This window comes from Pteropus alecto, unplaced genomic scaffold, assembly GCF_000325575.1.
Source record: "Pteropus alecto unplaced genomic scaffold, ASM32557v1 scaffold13, whole genome shotgun sequence".
Lineage (NCBI taxonomy): Eukaryota > Metazoa > Chordata > Mammalia > Chiroptera > Pteropodidae > Pteropus > Pteropus alecto.
Genome location: NW_006434373.1, coordinates 8466347 through 8490713, shown reverse-complemented (window position 1 = coordinate 8490713; position 24367 = coordinate 8466347). Strand labels below are relative to the sequence as shown.

General features: G+C 33.2%; 1 protein-coding gene across 1 annotated transcript in view; it reads left to right on the top strand.

Moving 5' to 3' along the window:
- TPP2 (tripeptidyl peptidase 2) overlaps positions 1-23322 on the top strand; it is a 65342-nt gene extending 42020 nt beyond the window's left edge. The window contains exons 19-32 of the mRNA XM_025044981.1: positions 729-883; positions 2017-2133; positions 2369-2469; positions 3041-3137; positions 3950-4087; positions 5376-5620; positions 5875-5953; positions 7817-7855; positions 12963-13114; positions 15265-15361; positions 16380-16510; positions 18785-18992; positions 20031-20150; positions 22390-23322. Coding sequence (XP_024900749.1) covers positions 729-883; positions 2017-2133; positions 2369-2469; positions 3041-3137; positions 3950-4087; positions 5376-5620; positions 5875-5953; positions 7817-7855; positions 12963-13114; positions 15265-15361; positions 16380-16510; positions 18785-18992; positions 20031-20150; positions 22390-22479 — 1769 coding nt within the window. The 3' untranslated portion in view covers positions 22480-23322. The remainder of the gene's footprint in view (positions 1-728; positions 884-2016; positions 2134-2368; positions 2470-3040; positions 3138-3949; positions 4088-5375; positions 5621-5874; positions 5954-7816; positions 7856-12962; positions 13115-15264; positions 15362-16379; positions 16511-18784; positions 18993-20030; positions 20151-22389) is intronic.
- The last annotated feature ends 1045 nt before the right edge of the window (positions 23323-24367 follow it).

Here is a 24367-nt window from a genome sequence, read left to right as displayed (position 1 = left end):
AAAAAGTACTGCAGATGATTCCTATTTCAAATATTTAGAAATACTGTTATAACACTAGATTTTGTATTCTAGTGATTAATTAGACTCACAGAACTCTGTACCAACTTGACCTTGAGAATTAAGCCTTTCTTTAGTTCTATCTATTAGAGTGGGTATTCAGTAGACAAGCTGCTGATCTTTCTTCACAACGATTTGGGCTTACCTCCACCTCTGCCTCAGAATAAAGCTAAGCATATGTAATTCTGACAGTCATACCTTCTAGAAGCAAACAGGACACAAATAAACCAAGAATGACTAGGAAAAGTTATCAATGAATTTGAAGAAATAGATACTAATGGAATTTAAGTATGATAACAAATAGAGGTTTCTAAAATTAAAATCTTTGTTTATCAGGAATTGTGTGGCTTTCAGCTAAAACAAGAGGAAAAGTTAAGTTCAGCCTGAGGATAGGGATTTTTAAAAGGTACCCGATTAGGATAATTGTGTGTTCACCTGTTTGCAGCATAGTGGTTGTTCATTTTAATACTGATTTATTTTCCATTGCTAAATATTCTACACCTTTAGTTTTGTTAATATTCTGTTGATTCTGTTTTTAAGGAAATATGCAGATTTCATTTGAATATATCATTTTATTCTTGACGTATTATTCCCTAATAAGCAGGCATTATTAAAACCATTTTATGTTCATTTTAAATCTTATCAGTTTTAAAATTTTCTTCTTATTTTAGAAGTTACTGTGTGTTCATGTTCTTCTGAGGTGTCGGCCAAGTTTGTTCTCCATGCAGTACAACTTGTAAAGCAAAGAGCATATCGAAGTCATGAATTCTATAAGTTTTGTTCCCTTCCAGAAAAAGGAACACTGACCGAAGCTTTTCCTGTCTTAGTAAGTTTTAATTAAAGTTAGAAATCCTAAAACAATTTGTTTTTGTTTTTGGTATGGGTTAGTATTTGAATTTGATTTTATAGTTTATATTTAGTGTTTATTGGGCTATATATTTTATTAATGCTTGGGACTGAATCTGAAGTAAATAGTAATCTCTTTTTAACTCTTAAATAACTTAGTCAAGGAAAAGTACAGGTCTGATAGAAACTGACGCCTTGCATAGTGGACCTCATAGTGGATTGAGTTTATTTCTTCATTCTACAGTAGATAATTTCCTTATTTAAGACTTTTCTACACATCACTTAAGTTATTTTATTAATGCCTTGTTAAGAATCCTTGCTTTCTGGGTGAAACTGCTACTTGCTTCCTACACAAATTACTTCAAATATGGCAGATTTCTATTCTCACCCTGTGTAATTCAGAATTACATATGCATATGTTAAGAGGTAATGCCTAGTCTTTCTCCAAAGAAGGTGAATGTACTGATGTTGTTTCTTAAACTTGCTGCATTGTGTTTTCAGTTGGTTATATGATCTTTCCTAGTTTCTTATGTTTCTGACTACTTTCACTTATGTTCATATATCAGTGTTATGATTCATTTTTAAACTTTCTAATGTACTGATTACTAGAAAACTTAATATAAAACTCAGCACTAGGAACATTTTTTGTTTTCCATTATTTTAATAGAGAGAAAGATGAAAGTGACCATAATTTTACTTTGCTTTGGTTGTCAGACAGCTCTGAGATTAGAACTCAACTGTGGCTATTGAGAATATGCCTTATAAAACCCTTTCTCTTCTCATTATTCTTAATTTTCCCTTTAGACCTAAATTTTTATTTCAGTTTATTTTCACTATTATTTTGTTGTATATGTTTTCAGAAGCCGCCTCAGATCTTTTATGACAAGTAGCGTAGATTTATGAATAAATAATTGTTTATTTAAATGTCTACACTGTATGAAACTAATTTGCATAACTCCAAGCATAGCTGGTAACAGTTGAATTTTCTTGGTGTACAAATAGGAAAAGTTTGAAAGCATAGAATTACTTTGAAATACCTACTATTTATATTTTATGATTTGAATGGAATTGAGAAAAAAGTTGTACACATTTTTAATTTCTTTTTCTTTGCAGAGTGGGAAAGCAATTGAATTTTGCATTGCTCGTTGGTGGGCAAGTCTTAGTGATGTCAATATTGATTACACCATTTCTTTCCATGGGATAGTGTGTACTGCTCCTCAGTTAAACATTGTGAGTTCCACATTTTCTTTATTTTTAATGTTAGTTATATGTGTACTTGAAAATTAATCTCATTGATTGTATTTAAACTTCAACAAGGAAATTACCCATGGTTCTGAAAATAACAGTAGTCTTCATTCATGAGTGCTTATAAACTTAGACATTTATTTAGGTCCAAATTTTCTTTAAAAATACTGTTTATTTTCAATAAAGTTTAAGAAACTGATTTGATAAATATCCTTCATAGCATGCATCGGAAGGAATCAACCGTTTTGATGTGCAGTCCTCCTTGAAATATGAAGATCTGGCTCCCTGCATAACTTTGAAGAGCTGGGTTCAAACACTACGGTATCATTAAATGTTTCAGGGCTACAGATGTTGAGTATTGATGTGGTGGGGGCAGAAGGGTCTCTTACACTCTTTAAGGAGTCATTTTCTTAAATTTGTCTGAATGTTGGAGATGAAAATTCAGTTTATGACACTCTAGCCTAGGAATCCTGGCAGATTTCTGAGGCACAGCCCCAGCAGCAACTTCTAGCCTTAAATAACATGTATGTAAAGCTTTCATTGTGGCACCTGGCAGGACGCATCTTGTGACAAGTGAGCACCATCTGCAGTCAAAACTTATCCTTCAGCACTTAGCAGTTGTCACTCTAACACTGAGATCTAATTATGTTAAGAATTATTAGTTGACATTTGAAAATGTCTATCATGAAGAGATTACCTTTGTGATATTGCAAAATTTAAACTATTGCCATTGTTCAGTCAGTAGAATTATATAAGTTAATGATTAAAATAAAAAATATACTGAATGCTCATTTGTCACTTGTTGCATTATAGATTTTGTTGATTTATAGGGTTTTTTTGGTCTCATTAAATGAACTCAAATCAAGTCAATTATGTAATTGTCTAATTACAGCCCACTTAGTGCAAAAACAAAACCTTTAGGATCAAGAGATGTTTTGCCAAATAATCGTCAACTTTATGAGATGATCCTTACGTATAACTTTCATCAAGTAAGTGTCTGTGTAGTAAAGTATACCCTTGTAATGAACTTTTGTGTTTTAAGATTGTAAATTTAAAAATGGAAAGATGGTATGTATATTCAGTATATCTATGAAATACAGTCAAGTAATTTAACAGTGGTTGATTTGGAATTGTTCTTTGGGAAATTATGACTTATAATAATCTAAGTACTATTCAGATTTGAAGTCACAGATTTTGATTTGTGGTGACGTGGCCTTTGAGCCTTAGTTTTTGTAAACACTCATACCTATTCATTGGTACCTGTCCAGTATTACCTGTCCAGTGGTTAGATGTCTCATCGATACCAGATGCTTTCTGATTATGATAGTAATGGGCCTGATTGTTTTCTGTGAAGCAGGCTCAGAGTAACTGATGAGACATCAGAGTAACTCCTAAGTTGAATGAGTGGTAAAAGTAGTTGAGGCTAGTATAAATGTTGGATCAAAGTGTTTATGTAGGATTCGTAAGATCTTAGTAAAACTCTTATTGAAGCATAATATAGGTTTGATTTTAATGTTTGGGAGGTGATTGATTTCAGTGAATTGTCAAATTTCAGTTTTATAAAGTAAATATATATTGCTTTATTAATGAATACAAATAGCTGGGTTTGTATTTTTAAAAGTTTGTAAAAGAGGAGTACCTTTTATTAGTGCCAAAATACTGGATGTTCTACATTTTTAAAATTGGCTCCTGCAAGAAAATATTGTAATGCTTTTAATGTAAAAGTCTCATCAATAACAATATAAATCTATGTTAGAAATCATGTAAACCATGTAAGTGATTCTTCTTATTTTTTTTAAAGCCCAAGAGTGGGGAAGTAACTCCAAGCTGCCCGTTACTTTGTGAATTATTATATGAATCAGAATTTGACAGCCAACTGTGGATCATATTTGACCAGAATAAAAGACAGATGGGTTCAGGCGATGCCTATCCACATCAGGTATAAAATTGACAGTGATTTTTAGAATTAACAGAAACTGTTTCTTGAACTAAGGAATTCCTGATTTCTTGTTATGGTAATATTTGTTTTTTTTAAATGCCATACTTTTGCATTTAGTATGTTGACACATCACTAGAAGCTCAGTTGTCTGTAGAACAGACTGGGACAGCTTTTCAGCCAAATTAAGTTTTGAGGAATGATGTAGACACTGGCCAGCATAGCTTTTTATTTTTAGTATTTCTCCTTCCTTGGCACTGCTTCCACTCATCTGAAAGTTGACAACAAGTCATCTGATGTATGTGAACGCCTTGAAATGATCCCAGGTCTGAACTGAATAAAGAGCACTACAGTGATGCCAAGTGTCTTCACTTTATTAGAACTTTCAAGTTTATTTCTTCATGGGACAGTTGTGATTTGAGCACTTACTGTATGCCAGGCACTGTGCTGGGCACTGTTGTATTGAAGGGAAAAAACCTTTTAATCATAATTTTCAGAAATTTTATCCCTAGTTGAAATATTGGTACAGAGAAATGAGGTACTTCCTGTAATATTTACAGTTTTATGGTAAGTAATGAAAATAACTTATGTGAGTTTTTTTCATTTAGTCATTCAAGGAATGATTTATTCAAAGCAAGCCCCAGTCACATCTCCTTAGTACAGACTGGATTATTGTAGTGACATTACTTTAGTTGCTTTTAAAATCTCAGAAGAAATGGCTAATGCAGAATATAGTATCCCATCCTCTCGAGCTGGTTAACTAGATGGAGCATAGTAGATTTGTATTCCTTGATCTCTGTTGGCTCCCTGTTTTTCTGGTCTATAATAAAGGGGTATGACATTTTGATTATTAATAGAAATGTTACCAGTCATGGGTATGCGTGTCTTAGATATTTACAATAGCTCAATTTTGCTCATTTTCGGTGTTGTTTTATACATGTTTCTGAGTAATCAAGTGCTGGAAAATCATTGCTTTTCTCAGTCTGGAGCAGACTGATTTAGCTGAGCAAATGGGAGTAGCCTTTCATTGTGGGAAGAATGAGGGCTTAGGAGTCAGACCTGCCTTCAGCTCCCTTTACTTTGTATGTGACTTTGGACAGTTCACTTGATGTCCCTGGTCCTGCTTGCTCACTTGCACAGTTTTGTGGTTATGTAAATTTGTGTACCTTAACTTGCACGGTACCTCACATACTGTAAGCACTCTGTAAGTGGTAACTATTCCTGTTTATCTTCTTACTATGATTTTAATTTTCTTGGCTAAACTACTTTTCCCAAATGTTTTCTTTTTTAGTATTCTTTGAAACTGGAGAAAGGAGATTATACAGTTCGACTACAGATTCGTCATGAGCAAATCAGTGATTTGGAACGTCTTAAAGATCTTCCATTTATTGTTTCTCATAGGTTGTCTAATACCTTGAGCTTAGATATTCACGAAAATCATAGCCTTGCACTTCTAGGAAAGAAGAAATCCAGTAATTTGACACTACCACCCAAATATAACCAGCCATTCTTTGTTACTTCCTTACCTGATGACAAGTAAGTGATCGTGTTGCTTACACTTAATGCCCATCTTATTCACTGTAGTCTATTAATGCTAGTTCATTATATTAAGGCTAAATTTATATAGTATGTTGTCATGTACCATTTTAGACTAACATTATTTCTCCCTTTGATTTTTGAAATCTTAGCTGTGGGAATTATTTCAGAATGCAATTGTTTTAATGTTTTTACCCCTAATTATCTTTGTAAAACTTTTTCATTTCTTCTTTTTCTCTTTTGAATCTTATTAGAATACCTAAAGGGGCAGGACCTGGATGCTACCTTGCAGGATCCTTGACATTGTCAAAAACTGAGCTTGGAAAGAAAGCTGTAAGTACTAGGTTTTTTGTTTTTTGGGTTTTATTACATTGAAATTACCTATTCCCAAATGTCCCTTTCTTTAAAGATGGGAATTAAGTCCACATGTCAGAATAGGTAAAAGAGAAGATCTCCCTGGCAAAAAGAAAAAAAAAATTAATAGTTTTTTTCCCCAAAGTAAAGATCAATTAATATTTAGTTGTATTTTAAAGTGTTTAGTATTGTTTTTCCCAAGCCTAAGTTACTCTGGCTTTGAACCTTTCCTACCTTGCATGACTAATATACTTGAACTTCCTGTGAAACAGATCCAAATTAAACTTGGCTTAAGTGAATAAGGTGTTAAAATTAGAGCATTTTATAGAATTTTAACCAACATAATATTGTGGGTATAGGAATAAGTTAGATCTTTTTGGGTTACTTCTAAAAACCAGTCAGAACAATTATTACTAATGAATGGCATTTTTCACACTTGTACAGACCTTTCTCTTGTTGGAATGTTGGTATTTCTCTTGGTATTGCCTTTTATTTTAGTTTCAGAATTATGCTTTTTGTTGTTGTTAAAAACATGCTTCTGATTGTTAATATTTTAGAGATAAATGTTAGTTTGGTAAGTACCTGTTCTAGTTTTTACATCTGTTTCCATTACACATTTTTTGTGAGAATAGTGTTTATATAGTTCTATAACTTCTTGTCATAATATCATTTTAGCTTAGTGCCAATAAAAGTTTTCATTCTTACAGTTTTGCATTTCTCTTAGCATTAGTTCTTACAAAGTAAGCCTACTACCTAATGCTGGAATCTATAAATACTGTTATCAAAATGAATAGATCTCATACCTCTTAACAAGTACACTTATTTCTTATCACTATTGAACAAAAGATCACTTATTTGCAGTCATAGAAGCATAACTTCGGAATTTGTTGTGTAGAAAAAGTTGTTTGCCCTGACATTTCCTGAGTCTCATTTCAGTCTGTACTATTTATTTATATATGGTATATTTAGTATAATTTGAAAAGAATTGGTAGTTAATGGTATTGGAATTTATAGATGCACTGATTTAAGAAATCCTAGTAGTCTTTTTCTTTAGACTTCACTTCCTGGGCAGTGTGTTGCTTCCACTATGGGGTTTCAGCAATGGGGCTTCAGCAATGAGATTCACACCCTGATAACTCTTAAGTGTCCACTTCCTTGTGATGAGTATGACAGCAGGACATTGTTATAAAAGTATGCTTTTAGCAATTCAGAGATAGTTAACTACTTCTTGGCTCCATTTTTCAGAGGAAGTTGTGAAATTGTAAACATGTGGGATTAACTATACTTACTACTATCAGGTAATTTCTTATCAAGGTAGATATTTTTAAAGAAATAGCAAAAACCTTAAACTGCAGAGATAATTATAATTCTCAACACATTCTTTAATCTTACCTCAGTAGTTTTGCGTTTCTCATGGTTTGGTAGCTGGGAAGGTTCATTTTACTTTGACTTTCAAAGTCAGCTTGAATGATGCTTGGTGTGTGTATGATGTGACATCCTTGATAATTAGACTCTAAGGATTGTCACTTAAATTTAATGTTTTCAAAAGTGTTTTGATAACTAATGGATTTTGCTGTGCTAAATTTTTTAAATAAATTTGAAAATAAAATTTTTGAAATAAAGTCGAAAAACATTTGCCCATAGAAATAACATTTTAGTGCATTTTAATTTAAACAATTAAATGGCAATGTTGCTTTCTTTAAAAGCCTGCCATCTGGATCATAGACATGACCCTTCTAAAGTACTGTGACACATAAATTGGAAGAAAATTAGACAGAGGTGGTGTCTCCATCCTGTGTAGATTATGCATGTTTTCTTACAGAATGTCGTTCTAACTCCCAGGGGCAGTCTGCAGCAAAACGACAAGGAAAATTTAAAAAGGTACTGATTGTCAGTTCTTTAAAAAGATGTCTTAAAGCCTTATTTGCATATTAGCTAAACTTTTTTTCTGTCACTATTATAAATCTTTTTAAAAATATCTCTCCCTTAGTTTCCTTTCTTTAAGTTCTGCAGTATAGTGCTTTTAGCTTATCAGTGTTGACATACTGCTATCCTAAAGGTTTTTTTCCCTACCATAAATTGCTGGAAGACCCCTGTTCTATATGTGTATAGAAAAAAATTTATTGCTATTCACTTCTTACTGCAGATATACCAAGTAATAATATTTGAAATTTTGCATATCTAAAATCTTATAGAGGTGAATATGAATTTTTAGCTATGTAAACCAAAACAAATTATTTTAAAGTATGAAAATATTTTTTTGAAAATATTCTTAAATTGGATGATTTGATTAAAAAATATTACTGAGGTATTTCATGTGAAGTTTATTCCTTGCTCTTAAGTCTTCTTAGTTCTGGAAGGACAGAGACAGAGCAATAGACAGCAGAAACAGAAATAAGGACTGTTGACCCAAAATTAAAACTTTTACACTAAGAGCATAAGCAAATTTTAAGACAATAACTAGTAAATAGTCTGATCCACTTTCCCGTAGTTTATTAGACAATCTCTGATTGACTGCTTAAGCCAAAGTTAACTCAAAAAAGGAAAATTCTAGTTCAGATGTACTTTAAAGAAAGAGATACATATTCAGTGAGCTCTCTGACACCATTGAAGACCCACTGACACTATTCAGCATTTAGTGATTTCTTTCAAACAGGAAGCATTGCAGTGGGAAAATTAGAATGATAAAGTATAAACAAAGGTAACTTATACTTCTTAATTCATAATGATATGAAACTGGGGATCACCATCTAATAGGTAAAATTACATTATTAAAAAGACTTCTGAAATGTTCATATTATTATATAGTGATAAATACTTTGTTCAGACAAAATACACCACTGAGAAACATCTTTCTAGATTAAAAAATAATAATTCTGTAGAGACCAGTATTTCTCAACAGAGTATCTTTACCCATTTGCGGGCCATGTACATGCACTTAGTGAAACAACCACATTAAAAGAAAAACAGAATAAAGTAGGAAGTGTCAGTTCATTAGATTCATAAAACTGTAATTTCATTTTATTTGTAGATTGTTATATTTGAGTCATGATACATAGTTTTCAACCTATTGCTTTAATGAATAAGGTAAAGGTATTTTAGGAGTTCATTAAAAATAGAGAAGGCACATATCGCAAACACATAGCCATTTTTTTTCTTCCCATTGTATACTTTGGGAGTTTTGGTGGATTTTGTTTGGATTAGGTTGTATGAGATGGAATATTCATCAAGTGTATAAGAAAATGATTATTACTTGATAGGTAATAAAGCTTTGTATAAAGAACTTGGCAGTTAGAGTTACCTCTTACCATTTCTATCTTCAGTACAAGTACATGTGAAGCTCTTATTTTAAAAATCATTATTATAGTTTTATAATCACATTACCTGTATAGATACACATATAATTTATTGCCTGAACAAAATAGCAACTAGCCTTTTGTGTAAACATGTTCTCTGGGTTTCAGTGACTTGATCTGAACATGCATTTTACCCTTTTTTTAAGCTCATTGTAATATGAAAGTATATAGTTGCTTTTAACAGGTCATCAATAACATTCAAATATGATATAAATCTTTAAACATTTTAGTTTGTGCGAAGGTATTACAATCTGGAATTTAGTTCTTAATAATTTAAGAACTAAGTAAATTTGTCATTTCTGAACCAAAATTTACATGGTGTTATGTTATCTTGCCCAAAGAATAGTTAGTGGTTTTGTGAGTAGGTTTGACTTTCTAAATATTATTGTTCAAATACTGTTGAAATACTTTGAGAATAACTAGAATAGCATTTAAAAAGAAAAAAAACCCTCACTATTAGCTGACTGTGAAAGAACTGTAGCATTTCTGTTCTGAAGGTTCTTTTTTACTATGTTTTTAAATCATTTCTCAAGATACAATGGTGCAAAATCATTTCTATTAAATTAACCCGATACTAAGTTCTTGAGAAGTGAGTTGTAAAATACTCATTGTCAAAAAGAACAGATGACCGTGATCAAGCAAATAAATATTTTTCTTTTCATTAGAAATTAAAACCACCATATTCATAATTTTTAATAGTAAAATGTTCTTGTCCTGATATACTTTACAGGATTATATTAACATTTATAACATCTAATTTGATATATTTCATATATAAAATACTGATTACAAAACCTTGTTCTCTCTTCCCAAAGGCCATTCATCATAAATTTTCAGCCTCTTTTGTACTTTTAGTGATAGTTTATGCTGTGATATAAGGTTTCTTCCTGTTTATAGATCTTTGTTAGAGTTCATTGTTAATCATAAATTAACTTTAACATTTTAAATTCAATTCTGTATTCTCTCTTTACTAAAACATAATAGCAAATGCCTTACCTCTGAACTTCAGAGGAAGAATTGCCTCACAACAGAGGCTTCCCATCTGGAAGTTTGTCCCTCTTCCTAATCAGGCAAGGAGGAAGGGAGACTAAGGGAGGCCTACCTTAGGTTAGAAGGAATGTGGACTGCCAAGTTTCCTCCTCCAGGCAAGTGTCATTTACATTTTAGCGTACCGGGTGGTACAGAAGCATGATTCCAAAGAGAATAGGACTATATTAACAGAGTAAATGTTGGAGACCATTTATACCTTTAATTCTTAGGTATGTGTCATTTATGCCATATAGATGACACTGAAGCAATCTGTTTGCCTAAGAACTTGGTGATAAATTATCAACTCAAATTTGCAGACAATTAAACTTGGCTTTGCCCAGTGTAGTACCCACATAGGAGAGTGAACCTCAAGATGGAGAAAAGGATGTGTGGCAGGATCCAGAAGGAGCTAGCCCAAGCAAAATACCTGTTTCCTTTTTCCAGTCTCAAACTTCACATCTTTGCTTGTAGGTTATTGCTCCCTGACCCAGAGAAAGTGGCACTGAAAGGGCTAAAAATGGATTTGTGTGATTATTTTGCATCAGTGGTTTTCTGTGCTAAAAATCAGTCATATTGAAATTGTAATTATTTTATGTTGAAATACTGTTAATACAACAGTAGTTCCTTATATTCACTATTATAATTACACCCCAAAATAAGTTTTAATTGTGAAAATTGTTTAGATGGGCTTATTTATGTAGTATTTACACCTATAAATCCTATTTTGGGGAAGGTGGGGCTTGCAGTACTATTTTTTAACCTATGTAAAAGTTTTTTTGGAAATTACTATGATTAGAGCAATAAAAGTCTTTTTGGTAACACAACGTGTTCCAATTTTAGAATTTTTTAAAATTAAAACAAATGTAAGGATTTAATTTAGCACTTTTTAATATAAACCTGAAGATAGAATTTGAGAAATTGATTTAATAAATAACGATTTAACAAAGACACCTGGTTGTTGTGCCAAAAACAGAACTAGCAAATATAAAATTTCCCAGATAATGTATTATTTTTCATAAGTAAAGACTTATGTGCTTTAATAAAACAGATGGAAATAGATGTAATTAGATATGATCGCACATTTCTCTGCTCTCTTCAAAGCAAAACCTTTCAAAATAACTATATATACTTGTTTACTTCCCATTCTTTCTTCATTTCTTTCTTAGTCTGCCTTTACCCTTCAACTGTCCACTGAAACTTCTTTTGTCATGGTGGTCAGCAGCCACTCTCTTACACCACCTCTCAGTTACAGTCATCAGTTGACCACTCCCTCTTTCTTCACCCTGGCTTTTCTCAGAGCTTCCATGACCCCATATTCTCAATGGATTCTGCCTCTTTTCACTCACCGGAGCGTGGAGATAGTAGAATGCTTTGGACCAAGTCCCAAACTCTTCCCCATCCCTACCTCATCTTATTCATCCCCTTTAAACATCATCAGCAAGCATTATTGGTTCTGCCTTCACAGAATATCTCAAATCCATTCATTTCTTTTCTATAGCCTGTTATTTAGTTCAAGGCAGTGTTGGGATGCCTTCCTAACTTTTCGTCCTTTTCCACCTTTGCCTTTCATCATCCATTCTCCAAATGGTATTAGGCCTCATTAAAAACAAACCAAACCTTTTAATCCATGCAGGATCCAGAGTCATTAAACAAAAAGCAAAATTTTAATCATGTCACTGCCTTGCATAAAATTCTTCTGGTAGGCTTTCAATAGCACTTAAAATAAAATTTGTGGGGTTTTTTGTTTGTTTTTTTTGCCATATTCTATCAGCCTTACTTAATATGGTTACTGCCCATTTGCTCAGTACATACAGCTGTGCTAATATACCAAACTCAGGTTTTTGCACAAGCTCATCTGCTGCTTTCAAACACTTCTTCCTCTCATTTATTTGAGGTTTACTTAGGTCATTCAGATCAGGTGATACCTCTTTAGAGTGGCTTTCCACATAACTCCTTTGTCTACAGTTCCCCTACCTTACCTAGCAGTCACTCTGTATCCGTTTATTTTCTTCATATCATACATCAACATCAAATTATTCATTTACTTATATGTTTGTTGAGTATCTTCCCCCACGAGAATATCTGTTTCCTGATGGCAAGAAAGGGCTTTTTCTGTTTTGTTCTTCAGTTGTCAGAGTGTTAGCTGGCACATCACAGGGGCTCAATAAGCCTTGTTGACTGAATGAAGAAATATATTTCTCTTTAAATTTACTCAGAGAGAAAAGAGGGTGTTTTCTTCCTTCTTTTTTTTTAAGTTCTTTATTTTTTAATTTCCTCCTCAGATATAAAATGTGGAAAGTTCAGTACTTTTCTAATTAGTGTGTCAAGTAAAACAAAATACCAAGTGCATTCAAGCAGAGAAAAATTTATTCTTATCTCCTTATTTTAAAGGAGGTATTAGATGTATTGGTACTTTAAAATTGGGGAGAAAATTACTGGTTGCTGATTGGAATTTTTTGTGTATTGTGGTGCCTTAGAGTCTGGAATACAGTGTAGTACAACTCAGATGCAGCCCACATTATGTAATATTCAGCTATTAAAGATGATTTTAAAATATGTAAAATTAAGCATGTTAATCTAAGACTGTCTCTCCACATTCATAGGATGTAATCCCTGTTCATTACTACCTAATACCTCCACCAACAAAAGCTAAGAATGGTAGCAAAGATAAAGAAAAAGATTCAGAAAAAGAGAAAGATTTAAAAGAAGAATTTACGGAAGCGTTGCGAGATCTTAAAATTCAGTGGATGACAAAGTAAGTTTTTAATGAGTTTTAATTTTTTTTAAGTGTTTACTTTTATTTTCCCATTTATAATAATATTTTATGTATATATGCATTGGCTATATTCAAAAATGTTAACAGCGAATGGTAGGATTATAAGTGCTTAAAAATTTTGTTATATTTATTTTTAGTTCCCTTTTGTGAACTAAAAATGTTTTTAATGTTTTAATCACTTATTTTGATTTGCTCTTGTAAGATAATTTTATTGAGAAGTATGAAGAAGAAAATAAAAATCACTTTTGCCCATTCTCCAGTGATAATCATTGTCCTATTATTATTTGTATTTATACATGTAGCAGTATGAATGATATTGATATTTTGTCCTGATTTTCCAATTACTGTTGATCATGAGCATTTCCTGTGTTATTTAATAGTCCTTTAAAATATTATTTTAATGACATTATATATGGCCCTATGGATGAAATATAACCTACTTAAATACTGTACTAGATATATACATTTATAGGTTTTCTTTATAACATTGTGATGGATATTCTTATACATTTAGATTTCTTTTTAATTTTTATCAAATAGTGTCTTTTAAAGTATAATTACTGAACCTAAAATACTAGTTTTAAAACATCACCTATGTTCTGCCGATTGCTTTTCAAGAGTGAATATAACAATATATCCACCTAGTAGTGTATGATGGAGCTTATCGCTCCGTGTACCTTTGCCAACAGTGAGCCATATAATTAAAAGTAAAGCTTTGCTACTACTATAGGATGCAAAATAAAAGGACATCATTGCAATCTTAAACTGCATTTGTTAAGTTATTGTTAAATTCGACCTTTTTGAATGTTATTTCATTCTTCATATAGTTTCTGTCTGTCGAACATGTTCTTTACCCCTTTTTCTATTGGCACATCAGATTTTACTGTTAACTTTTTAACATAAAAAGTATTAATGCTTTGTTATACTTGTCACAGATTTCCCCCAGCTAATTCTTTGACTTTTAGCTTACTTTTTACATAATAGAAACTTATTCTGTGTAGTCAAATGGATTGTTTTTTCCATTTGTGCTATGCAATATTTCCTTTACCACTGGTTATCAGTAGGAATCCTCATAGCTGAATATGTATGTGTTTTTACAGTCGTGATGTCTCGCAGAGGACAGACATCATCTTATCATGAAAATAATTCCCAGAGATTGAACCTTTACGGTGTCAGTTCACATTTAAACCTACCTTTCCACTTAAAACTAGGTCCTGTCTCCACCAGAAGTCAGAGTCTTTAGGTCAGTCTCTGGCTGATTGTAGGATGTTATAAACGGCTGAAAATACAATGTAGATCCTTCAAAAGTGAGATTGCAGAGATCAACTTCGGGCATGATAGTGATGCTGAAACTTTATTCCAGACTGGTTCCCCTCAGCTCCCCGTCAGCGGGCTTTCCTTCTGGGAGGAGCACGGTTTCAGCATTTCTCATCCAGCCCAGCCACATGTTCCTGAGGCTAAAGTTCTAGTCAAATGTGGTTGAGAGGTGGGGGCTCCCTCCTGCTCAGCCCCTACTTGTAAAGTGGAGAGTCTGCCTTGAGTGTGGCCCTGTTGAGGCTCTTGTAACCCCTGCCACAGGTCAAGAGGCAGTGTCTCCATGCCAGGCAAGGCAAGCTAAGAAGACTGCAGGATACTGCTTCCCATTCCATGTAATCAGGAAGAACTGACAGTTCTATTCAACTTCCCTATCTGGGAACATGCAGTGTCTCTTTATTCATTCAAGACTTTAGATTTTTCAGATAAGTTAATATTTTTCTTTTTATAGATATTAGACATTTATATATCTTTTATTTTTTTCTTGCTATTTGTGAATGTCTTTTTCCTCCTTTTAATAAATCTGGTTATAACTGGTATGTAGGAAAGCTGTTGATGCTTATTTTTATTTTCCATCTTATTGAACTCTTAATCGAACTATTATTTTGATTCTTTTTGGGGGGGGGTTCTTAGGCAAGCATATTTGTACTACCTGCAAATAATGATATTTCTTGTCAATAAGTATACAATTTCAGATTGATGCCTTATATTTTTAACTAGAACTTCAAAACAATGTTAAATAATAGGAAAGATAGAAATTGTTTTCTTTTTCTAAAAGAAATGAAAATAATGTTTTCTCTTTCTTACATACATAGGCTGGATTCTAGTGACATTTATAATGAATTGAAAGAAACATATCCTACTTATCTTCCTTTGTATGTTGCACGACTTCATCAATTGGATGCTGAAAAGGTTGGGCGTGTTCGTTTTTAATGAGAGTATCTTACTTTGTTTGTAATGTTAGCTAAGGTTTGTATTTTGAATTAAGGAACAACCTTATATTTGTCTCTGTTCTTATTGACTAAAATGTGTTTCCTCATTGAATGTTTTGTTAAGCTATTTTCATTTAAGTAATTACAGAACCTGGCTATTACTATGAGTTTATGATTCTCACTCATATTTTTGATCGGTGGAAGGAGTGGTAGTTAAGATACCCTAAAGATTGCTTTTCTGACCTTAACCTAAAGAGCAAGAAGCAGAAGGCAGTGGTCCTTGCCTGCTGCAAATCTAAACACCTTCAGAAAAAGAACCCCTACTTTGCATTAACAATGTTAAGGACTCTCACCTTTAAGAATTAGCCATTATTCCAGACTTTCTTAACATGGACCAGCTCTCATTAGTAGTCATGGCAGTAAGAAAGTGCTAGCTATAAGCAACTAAAAATTATCAAGGGTTTGGAGTGAACTAGAAAGTGTTGAAAGGAGACCTGTAAAAGACTTGAATAAGAGAGACCATGAACACCATGATAATCTTAGACTCCGCTGGTTATAGTCTTGTCTACTCTCATCTTTGTGGTTTTAATAATAAATTTTAAAGAATCAATTTTGTCAGCTAGTGCTTTTTTTACTTCTGTTTTTATGTGCTGTGGGACAAGAATATAGCCGATCTCTAAAATCCCTAAAATCTTTTCTTAAGATATCCTGAAAAAGAGTTGCCTTTGTGGAAGACACTGCATTTTTATGAACTTTACATTTTGATTACTCTCACCTTTTAATGCCAGTGGAGAATGTAAATTCAGTATTTTCCCCAGTCTGAGCTCAGCTTTTGCAGAGATGCTGACAATTATAAAGATCATACTAAGAGAGAGAGCACAGAGCCCCTGGGCTACAAATAGACTAGACTATATCATCCCATCACACTAGAGTAGAGACAACAGAAATTAAGTGTTACAGTATACTCATTGATACATCCATTTTTTTTTCCTCCCCAGGAACGAATGAAAAGACTTAATGAAATTGTTGAAGCTGCAAATGCTGTTATTTCTCATATAGATCAAACGGCCCTAGCAGTTTATATTGCAATGAAGACTGACCCCAGGCCCGATGCAGCTACTATAAAAAAGTACCTAACCAGTAAATAATCTTTCTTGCATCTCATTTTCTTAGTTACTGTTTTTTACAAGTAGGAGTTGATATTATTGAGAATATTCATTTTTCCTGATATTTCTTATATTCTTAGAGTTTTCAAATTTGGATATTCCCTCTTTAGATATTTTGTAATAATTTTCTCCAATTATTTAAGAGTAAGCCAAAGAAGAGTAGTTTGCTATCTTTACCATTAGGTGCTGTCATGGTGGAGAGATTTGAGTAGCTGTGATCAAGCAGTCCAGGCACTTGGAGATTTGTGTGAACTGGATATGTGGAGAAAACAGACACATAGCACCCTATAAAATTAATTGTTAAAGTAGTATATCACCAATAGCATGAAAAACTTTTAGTTTGTATTGCCTCCTAAAGGATAAAAAATAAAATTAGGTTAAAACCATTATCTAGCAACTTCAGTTTTATGGAATTAGACTTAAATTATTACCTGGAGGGAAGGGAAGAGGAGAGTTTATAGTTTTGCCTTTGTAAACCCTAATGTGATATGTAAAACAGAGAGGCTTAGCTTGGTATATAAGTGAGTGGTACAGCCTCCTCCATGTGAGAGTGAGTTTCCTTATGTTAGTGGAATGGTCCAGCAGCTCTCACTTTCACCCTTGCATGAATACTTTTCATCACCTCATAATGACTTTCCCAATATCAATTTTTTCTGTCACTTTGGTTTATTTACAACCTATGGGGATCATTAATTTATAAGAGTAGATATCCTTATTCTCTCATAGTTATTATAACTAATATACTGAAACTGTTCAGGCTGGCTAAAAGTACTGTAATTTCCCTTTAAGATTCCATCTGCTTCCATCAGAATAGTTTTTCCTATATAAAATACATTCTAAACCACTAGACTTCTTGGCATTACATTGTTTATACCGATATTAGAGAATCTTATGAATCTTATAAGCAGTACTTTTCAAGCAGAATGAAATTTGTTCAGAGTTGGTTTTTGGCCATTATTAGCACCCTTTCACACTTTCCAAAGGAGCAATCTCAAAACATTGCCATTTTGTCGTTGTTATCATTAATAACAACAATAGTGAAAAATGTAGCCACCATTTATGAAGCGCCAATTATGTGTAAGAGATTACTTGGGGCATTTTCAAATACAATGTCTTATTAAATTTAATCCTCTAAACAACATGCAAAGTAGGGACATTTTTACCCCATTTTTATAGAAGAGCAAACTGAAGCTCAGAGATTAAATGACTTGCCTGTGGTGACAGTAGTAGGTAGTGGGAATACCAGGATTCAGACGAGCGGCTATCTCCTAAGCCTGTGCCCTTTCATTTCTTGGTAAGCAACTCCTTATATTTCTACCCTAATCTTGAGAAGATTACTATGCCTTATTCTCTTATCATACTCATTTTCTTTACAAGTGTCTGTCATGAATTGGACGAAATATCTCAAATAAGCAAGGCTTCTAGAGACTAACACTGTCCTCTGGAATGTAGGTTGTTATTATATTTCATTCAATAGTGATTTATTGTCTGTTCTGTACCAGGCATTGTTCTGGGCCCTTAGCATACATTAGAAAGAAACAAAGATGCCTGCCCTGGAGCAAGGCAGTTTATCACAGTGATTGAGGGCAAGGATTCCAGAACCAGACTCTATGTAGCTTAGAAATCTGAATCTGCCACTTCCTAACTGTAGGACCTTGAACAAATCAATTTATCTCTTTGTGCCTCAGTTACCTCCTTTGCAAAATGAAGTCAATTAATTGTATCATACTCATAAATTGTTACGTGAGTTAATATGTTAAAATGCTAAATGAGTTATGTTAAAACACTAAAACAGTTGGTGGCACATTCAGAATAAGCATTATATTTGTTATGAAAAGTTCATAACTGGAGGAACCTCTGTACATCTGTACATACACAGAGGCAAATATATAATAATTTCTTTTTATAAGAAATTACATACTTAATCGTTCTGATCGAGTTATGTAGCTGACAGAATTTAGAACCAAATAATATTTCAACTCTGTTGCTTATGGCTTCTGTTTCAGCCAAGTCCAGTTATCTTAACTCATTTAATCTGTGTAAAATAATGGCTCATTTGATATGTATTAGAAATAAGGAATTTTATTTGATGTACGATACAAATGTGTATACGTGGCTATACAAGATTTCTGCATTATAAATATCAAGCAAAAGAATGCATGAATTTCATTGCAGATAAGGCTATACTTTTCAAGAAATTTTACTTATCTGTAAATATTTTTTAATTTGTTGTGCAGCGACATGGACAAACAAAAATCCACCCTCGTAGATGCCCTTTGTAGAAAAGGATGCGCCCTGGCCGACCATCTCCTTCACACACAGGATGAAGATGGGGCTATTTCATGTGATGCAGAAGGAAGAGAGGAAGAAGGAGAAAGTACTTTGGATACTCTGACAGAAACTTTTTGGGAAACTACAAAATGGACTGATCTTTTTGACAATAAGGTAACCTTTATGCTTCTTATTTTTGCGCAGTTCTTGGTGATTATTTCACAAACTTCTGTTGTGTCCCATTACCTACTGTTTTCTCTTTCCCAATTGACTGGCCAGAAGAAGAAGAAGAGATTAAATAGAATGAGGCTAAGCTTGGCTCTTAAGAAGACATGTTTAGTGGCACCTCATATTTGTCTTACTGTTTTAAAACTATTTGTTACTATTATTTTATCTGTCTGCAAAATGACTTTAGCCGCACTAATTTGAAAAACAGTTTAAGAATGTATGTATTGGTCTTTTGGTTAAGCTAGTCAGTTATATATGAAGCTAAAATTCAGAACATCTTCTAGAAATTGTCTTTATGCCTTCCCACATCTATTTATGTGCTAATTTGTTGGGGGTAGGAGGGTATTCTGATTAGTTTAGATATTAGTCATTTTCCTCAAACTCTTTAACTACTAAATAATTATCATCTTTATTTATAGCTAATCAATTTTAAAATCCAGTTTAGAAAAATTATCATAGATAAACTTTTTGGATTTGGGTTATAAAAACATTTTTAAATCTCTCTTATCTCTCTTATAATTCTTACTGTAGAGATTATAGAACTACAAGTTTTTGTCAATATTCCTTTCCTCTGGAGATAAAAAAATAAATAAATGAAATCAATGGAATTTTCTCTCAGCACAAACAGTTATTTTGTTTTAGTAGATAGACACTTATTTGGGGGATTAACTGTGGTAATTTGCATTATTGTAATCATTTATCTTAGCCCTGCTTTCTTTTGCATGAAGCAGTGTTTTGGTATGGATTCCAACAACTAGCGATTTATCATAATTTTTTCCCCCAAGATAAATATCTGTCCTGTGGAATACCCACCTCTTTTAAAGATATTAATTGTTCTTCTAAAAAGTTTTTGAAATTACTTGATATGACATGTTCATTTTAAAAGCTATGCTTCTGCAAAAGCCTAATTCTTTCATTATTAAAACTATATGCCTTAAAATGTAAATATCTCATAAATAAGCTTTATCTTGTTTTACATTATAGGTTTTGACATTTGCGTACAAGCATGCATTAGTAAATAAAATGTATGGGAGAGGCCTTAAATTTGCAACTAAACTTGTAGAAGAAAAGCCAACAAAAGAAAACTGGAAAAATTGTATTCAAGTAAGTAATGTTTAAATTGTCACCATTAAAGGTCACTTTAGTACTGCATAGTGATAAGGTAACTAAAAAGCCTCATGGTAGTGATAATAGTAGTACTGACTTTATCGTGGCTAATTTTTACTCTAATCAACTTAATGTGAACTATAAAAATACATGCATAAGAGACAGTCAATAAGCTATTTGAATTTTTAAACATTTTTTATTCCTGTCCAGAAAACCTATATTTAGCCTCAAGTGTTTTCTCTCCCCACCCCCTACTCCGGATATAGACTTTATTACTTGAAATTTCCAAATACTGTAGTTTGAGGCACTTACTTAGGATATGATCCCATCAGATGATATACTAAAATTTAAAAAGCACATGTATATGTATGTATATTTACATGTATCCATTAATTAACAGATTTGCAAAATTTACATGGTTCAGCATTCAGAAGGTACAAAAGGGAATAATTGTAGTATAAAATCTCCTTCCATTTCTCTAGCCATCAAGATCTCTCCAAAGGCAATTACTGTTATCAGCTTCTTACATAGCTTTCCAGAGATAATCTATGTGTATAGAAGCAAATAACGTACACTAAGTTAGCATGTGTAATTGTATAACTGTTAGCCAGTAGCCATGCCCAAATTGTTTTCAACTGCAACTCAAGTGTTTTCAACGTAGGCAAAATGCATTATGAATTTGATATATAGTTAGAAGACGAAGTTTTCCTTTATGAAGGAAATAGGTAATTCCTTTAAATACATGTTGGCTTAATTCTAAAATGGTTGAGCTTTTAGGGTTTTACATTTGATTTTATTCTTCATTTGAAATGATAGGCCATTATTTTTTGATATGCCACATTATAAGCAGAGAAAGTCTATGGTTGCGCTTTCTGTGAAAGTTAATTGTCAAGTGTAAAAACTGCAGATTTCCATAGAAATTGTTTTAGCCTCACCTTGTCTTTGTACGTACGGAATTAATTGGTTTATGCCTAAAGGATATAGGGAGATTGGAGGATATTGATTGTGCCAAATGCAGCCAACGGTCTGCTCTTTATATTTAAGGTATTCTTTGGATATAAAACTGAACAGTAAATTCCTGAGGAAATTTTTGATTAAATCATAGATTATCTTTGCTCTTAGACGCTTTTTTGTATACCTTTACCAATCATTCCAAATTGTAAGACATTTTAAAGTAGCTCCTTCAGATCTTTGAATAGGTTAAGAGAACTCTTTCTGGAATTGTTAATATGTCCAGTGTGATTATCATCACATAATCTACGAGGTCTCACATTTGTGAAGCCAGTGATCCACCCAGATTTTCACATCAGAGATATTTTGTAACTTGTCTCCTCTCCACTCTGCTCCCCTATTGTCTTTTCTGCACACGACAGCTGGAAATGATGGCTTTAGACACCTGGTGAATATCCACATTTAGAATAAAATCCAAACTCCTCACTGTGCCCCAGAAGGCCTCCTTGTGATCTGGCTTGTGCCTTTCTCTCAGCCATATATCAGATCATTCTTCTCCTATTCACTCTGCTTCTACCATACTAGCCTCCTCTCTGCTTGGCTCAAACAGCCCTGTGCTTTCCCACAGGAGGACCTAACTATTCCAGCTATAAGGAAAGCTCTTCCCCAGATTTACACAGAGTAGGTTTCTTCCTGTCATTCAGATTTCAGCTTAAACATCACCTCCTCAGAGATCCTTTTCTTGACTATCTAACTTCCCAGTCACTCTGTATTATATCGCTTTATTTTTACTGTATACCTGATATATATCTTAATTATTTACTTGTTTATTCATCTGTTCATTAATTTGCTTCTTTATTATTTTATATTCCTGAATAGAACATCAGTTTCCTATAAGAGGGGGGAAGTGAGTTCAGTGCTGTTTTCCCAATTCCTAGAACAGTGTTTGACTTAAAGTGGGCACTCAGAAAAAAATGAATGAAAGAAAACTAAGTTGGTAGGAAGGAAGGGAGCAAGTAAGTTAATTGGGAAGAAAAACAGAAGGGTAAGAAGGAAGATTGGCAGGGATGATAATAATCACCAGGATATGTTGGTTGGTAGGAAAGTTGATTAGTTGATAGTAAGGGATATTGGTTGGTAAGAAAGAAGGTGGATGGGATGGAAGGAAAGTTCTACATACTGCTACTCTATTAGTCCTAAATATTTAGTACAGAATTTACCCTAAATATTGAACTTGAAAAATCTGTTTTTTACCTTAATAATATATTATTGTGTTTTGTTACAGCTGATGAAGTTACTTGGATGGACCCATTGTGCATCTTTTACTGAAAACTGGCTCCCCATCATGTATCCTCCTGATTATTGTGTGTTCTAAACTGGCAACCAAGACTTTAAATTTTAAAAAAAAAGTTTTATAGTGAATGGATATAAAAACAAATTTGTGGCATTTTTAGTCTAATGCATGTTTTGATCCGCTATCAAATACTGATTATTAAAATGCTGTGTATTAGAGAACTTGCTGGCGTGTGGCTTAATACATGTAAATCTAGACCTCTGACATCATGGTGTTTTCTTAATGCCTCACATTGCTGGCAATGGGCTGTGCCCTGACTGCCAGCACCAAGGACTTTCAGTTGGGTTGCAGCTATTACATGCATGATAAGTTTTGAACAGTTACTTTTAACTGCAAACCTGTAAAATTCTTTTTTTTTTATTTTATAAATGAACAGGGTTTTAACATGCTCAACTTTAATTTTTTTTCAATTGTATGAAGGCCTTAAAAAGCTACATTAAGTGTAGCTAAAATTATTTATTGGACTAAAAAGTAACAGATCTTCACTTCCTGATTTTTTTTTTTTTTTTGGAAAACATTTATATTCAATTAAGGGAAAAAAAATTAAAGGAGCATAAATAAATGCGTGGCAATTGCTGGAGCATAACTGCTTCAATAAATCTTCGACTTGTAGTTATTTCAGGCCAATCATTTTTAACATCCTCTTGACATGGAGAGCATCAGAATGAACTAATGATACATGTATAAGTGCCAGATAGCTTAATCTTTATCAGGTATTGTAAAGATACACATATGGTATGTTTATTAATGTTGAAATAATGTAAACACGTGAATAAATGTGCAAAACCAAGATCACAGTATACCATATACACTCTGATACCTTAATTTTTTAATAAATAAAAGTGAATATTGAAGCTTCTTAAAGTTGGTCTTAATTTTTCATAAAGTTTGGGATTAGAAAAGTAATAAATCTGTAGACAAAAAATTGAAGTAATTTATAATGTTTCTTACAGTCTTGCAGTTACTTAAATAGATTTTCAGTGCTAACTGTAATTTTTCTGTATGTTTACTTTTTCTCACTTTTATCTTTCTGGCTACTAGACTTGCGTCTCTCATCCTTCATCCATAAAATAATCACCAGATACACAATAGACAATATTAAAAAGCCTCTATGCACTTACAGTAAGTGTGTGTGTGTGTGTGTGTGTGTGTGATTTTTAAATCTTGTTCCCTTAGAATTTACTGCTCTAGAAGACCTACCAGTAATCTTGTCTTGTCGTTCATAACTGTTTTGGGGACAGTTGACCCCTTTACCTGATAAAAACAGCTTTTACAAAAAAATAACATATGCATGCAAACATTTTGCATACAATTTCTGAACCATCTATCCATGAACAGCCACAGGCATGTTGCCTCACAAGCACACATACTTTCACCTACACACATGCAGATCCACGCATATAGGGGTTCAGTCCAATGAGAAATTGAGACAAGCTCAGAAAAAATAGGGTAACTGCCCAAGGGCACATGCTGATTGACTAACAACCCAGATTTTGCCATATCTGGTAAGTACTACCTGCTTTCACAGAGCATCGGGGTCAGCCAGACATGAGTGGGTCCTCAGGTCTTTTCTGAGGCTGTGTACAGCTCTACCATGTGTGCGGCCTTCTAGATACACGCGGGAATATGTCAGAGCTTTCCAATCCCCTGTGAACATCTCATTTCCCAATATTTCCTTTTTAGCTTTTGGATTAGTCCCAACTGTTAATCCACCATCTCAGGCAGTCACAAAATTATACAATTGCCTGGAATTATCTGAACAAACATTCCTTTGGAAAAGGCTTCTGGGCCTAAGATCTGAGTCCACTCTAATAAAGATGGCCTTGCACATAGGGTCTTCTAGGGAAACCAGACAAGTCAAATAATGACAGTTTCTGGGTATGCACCTTTGATGAGCTTCCAGCCGTAT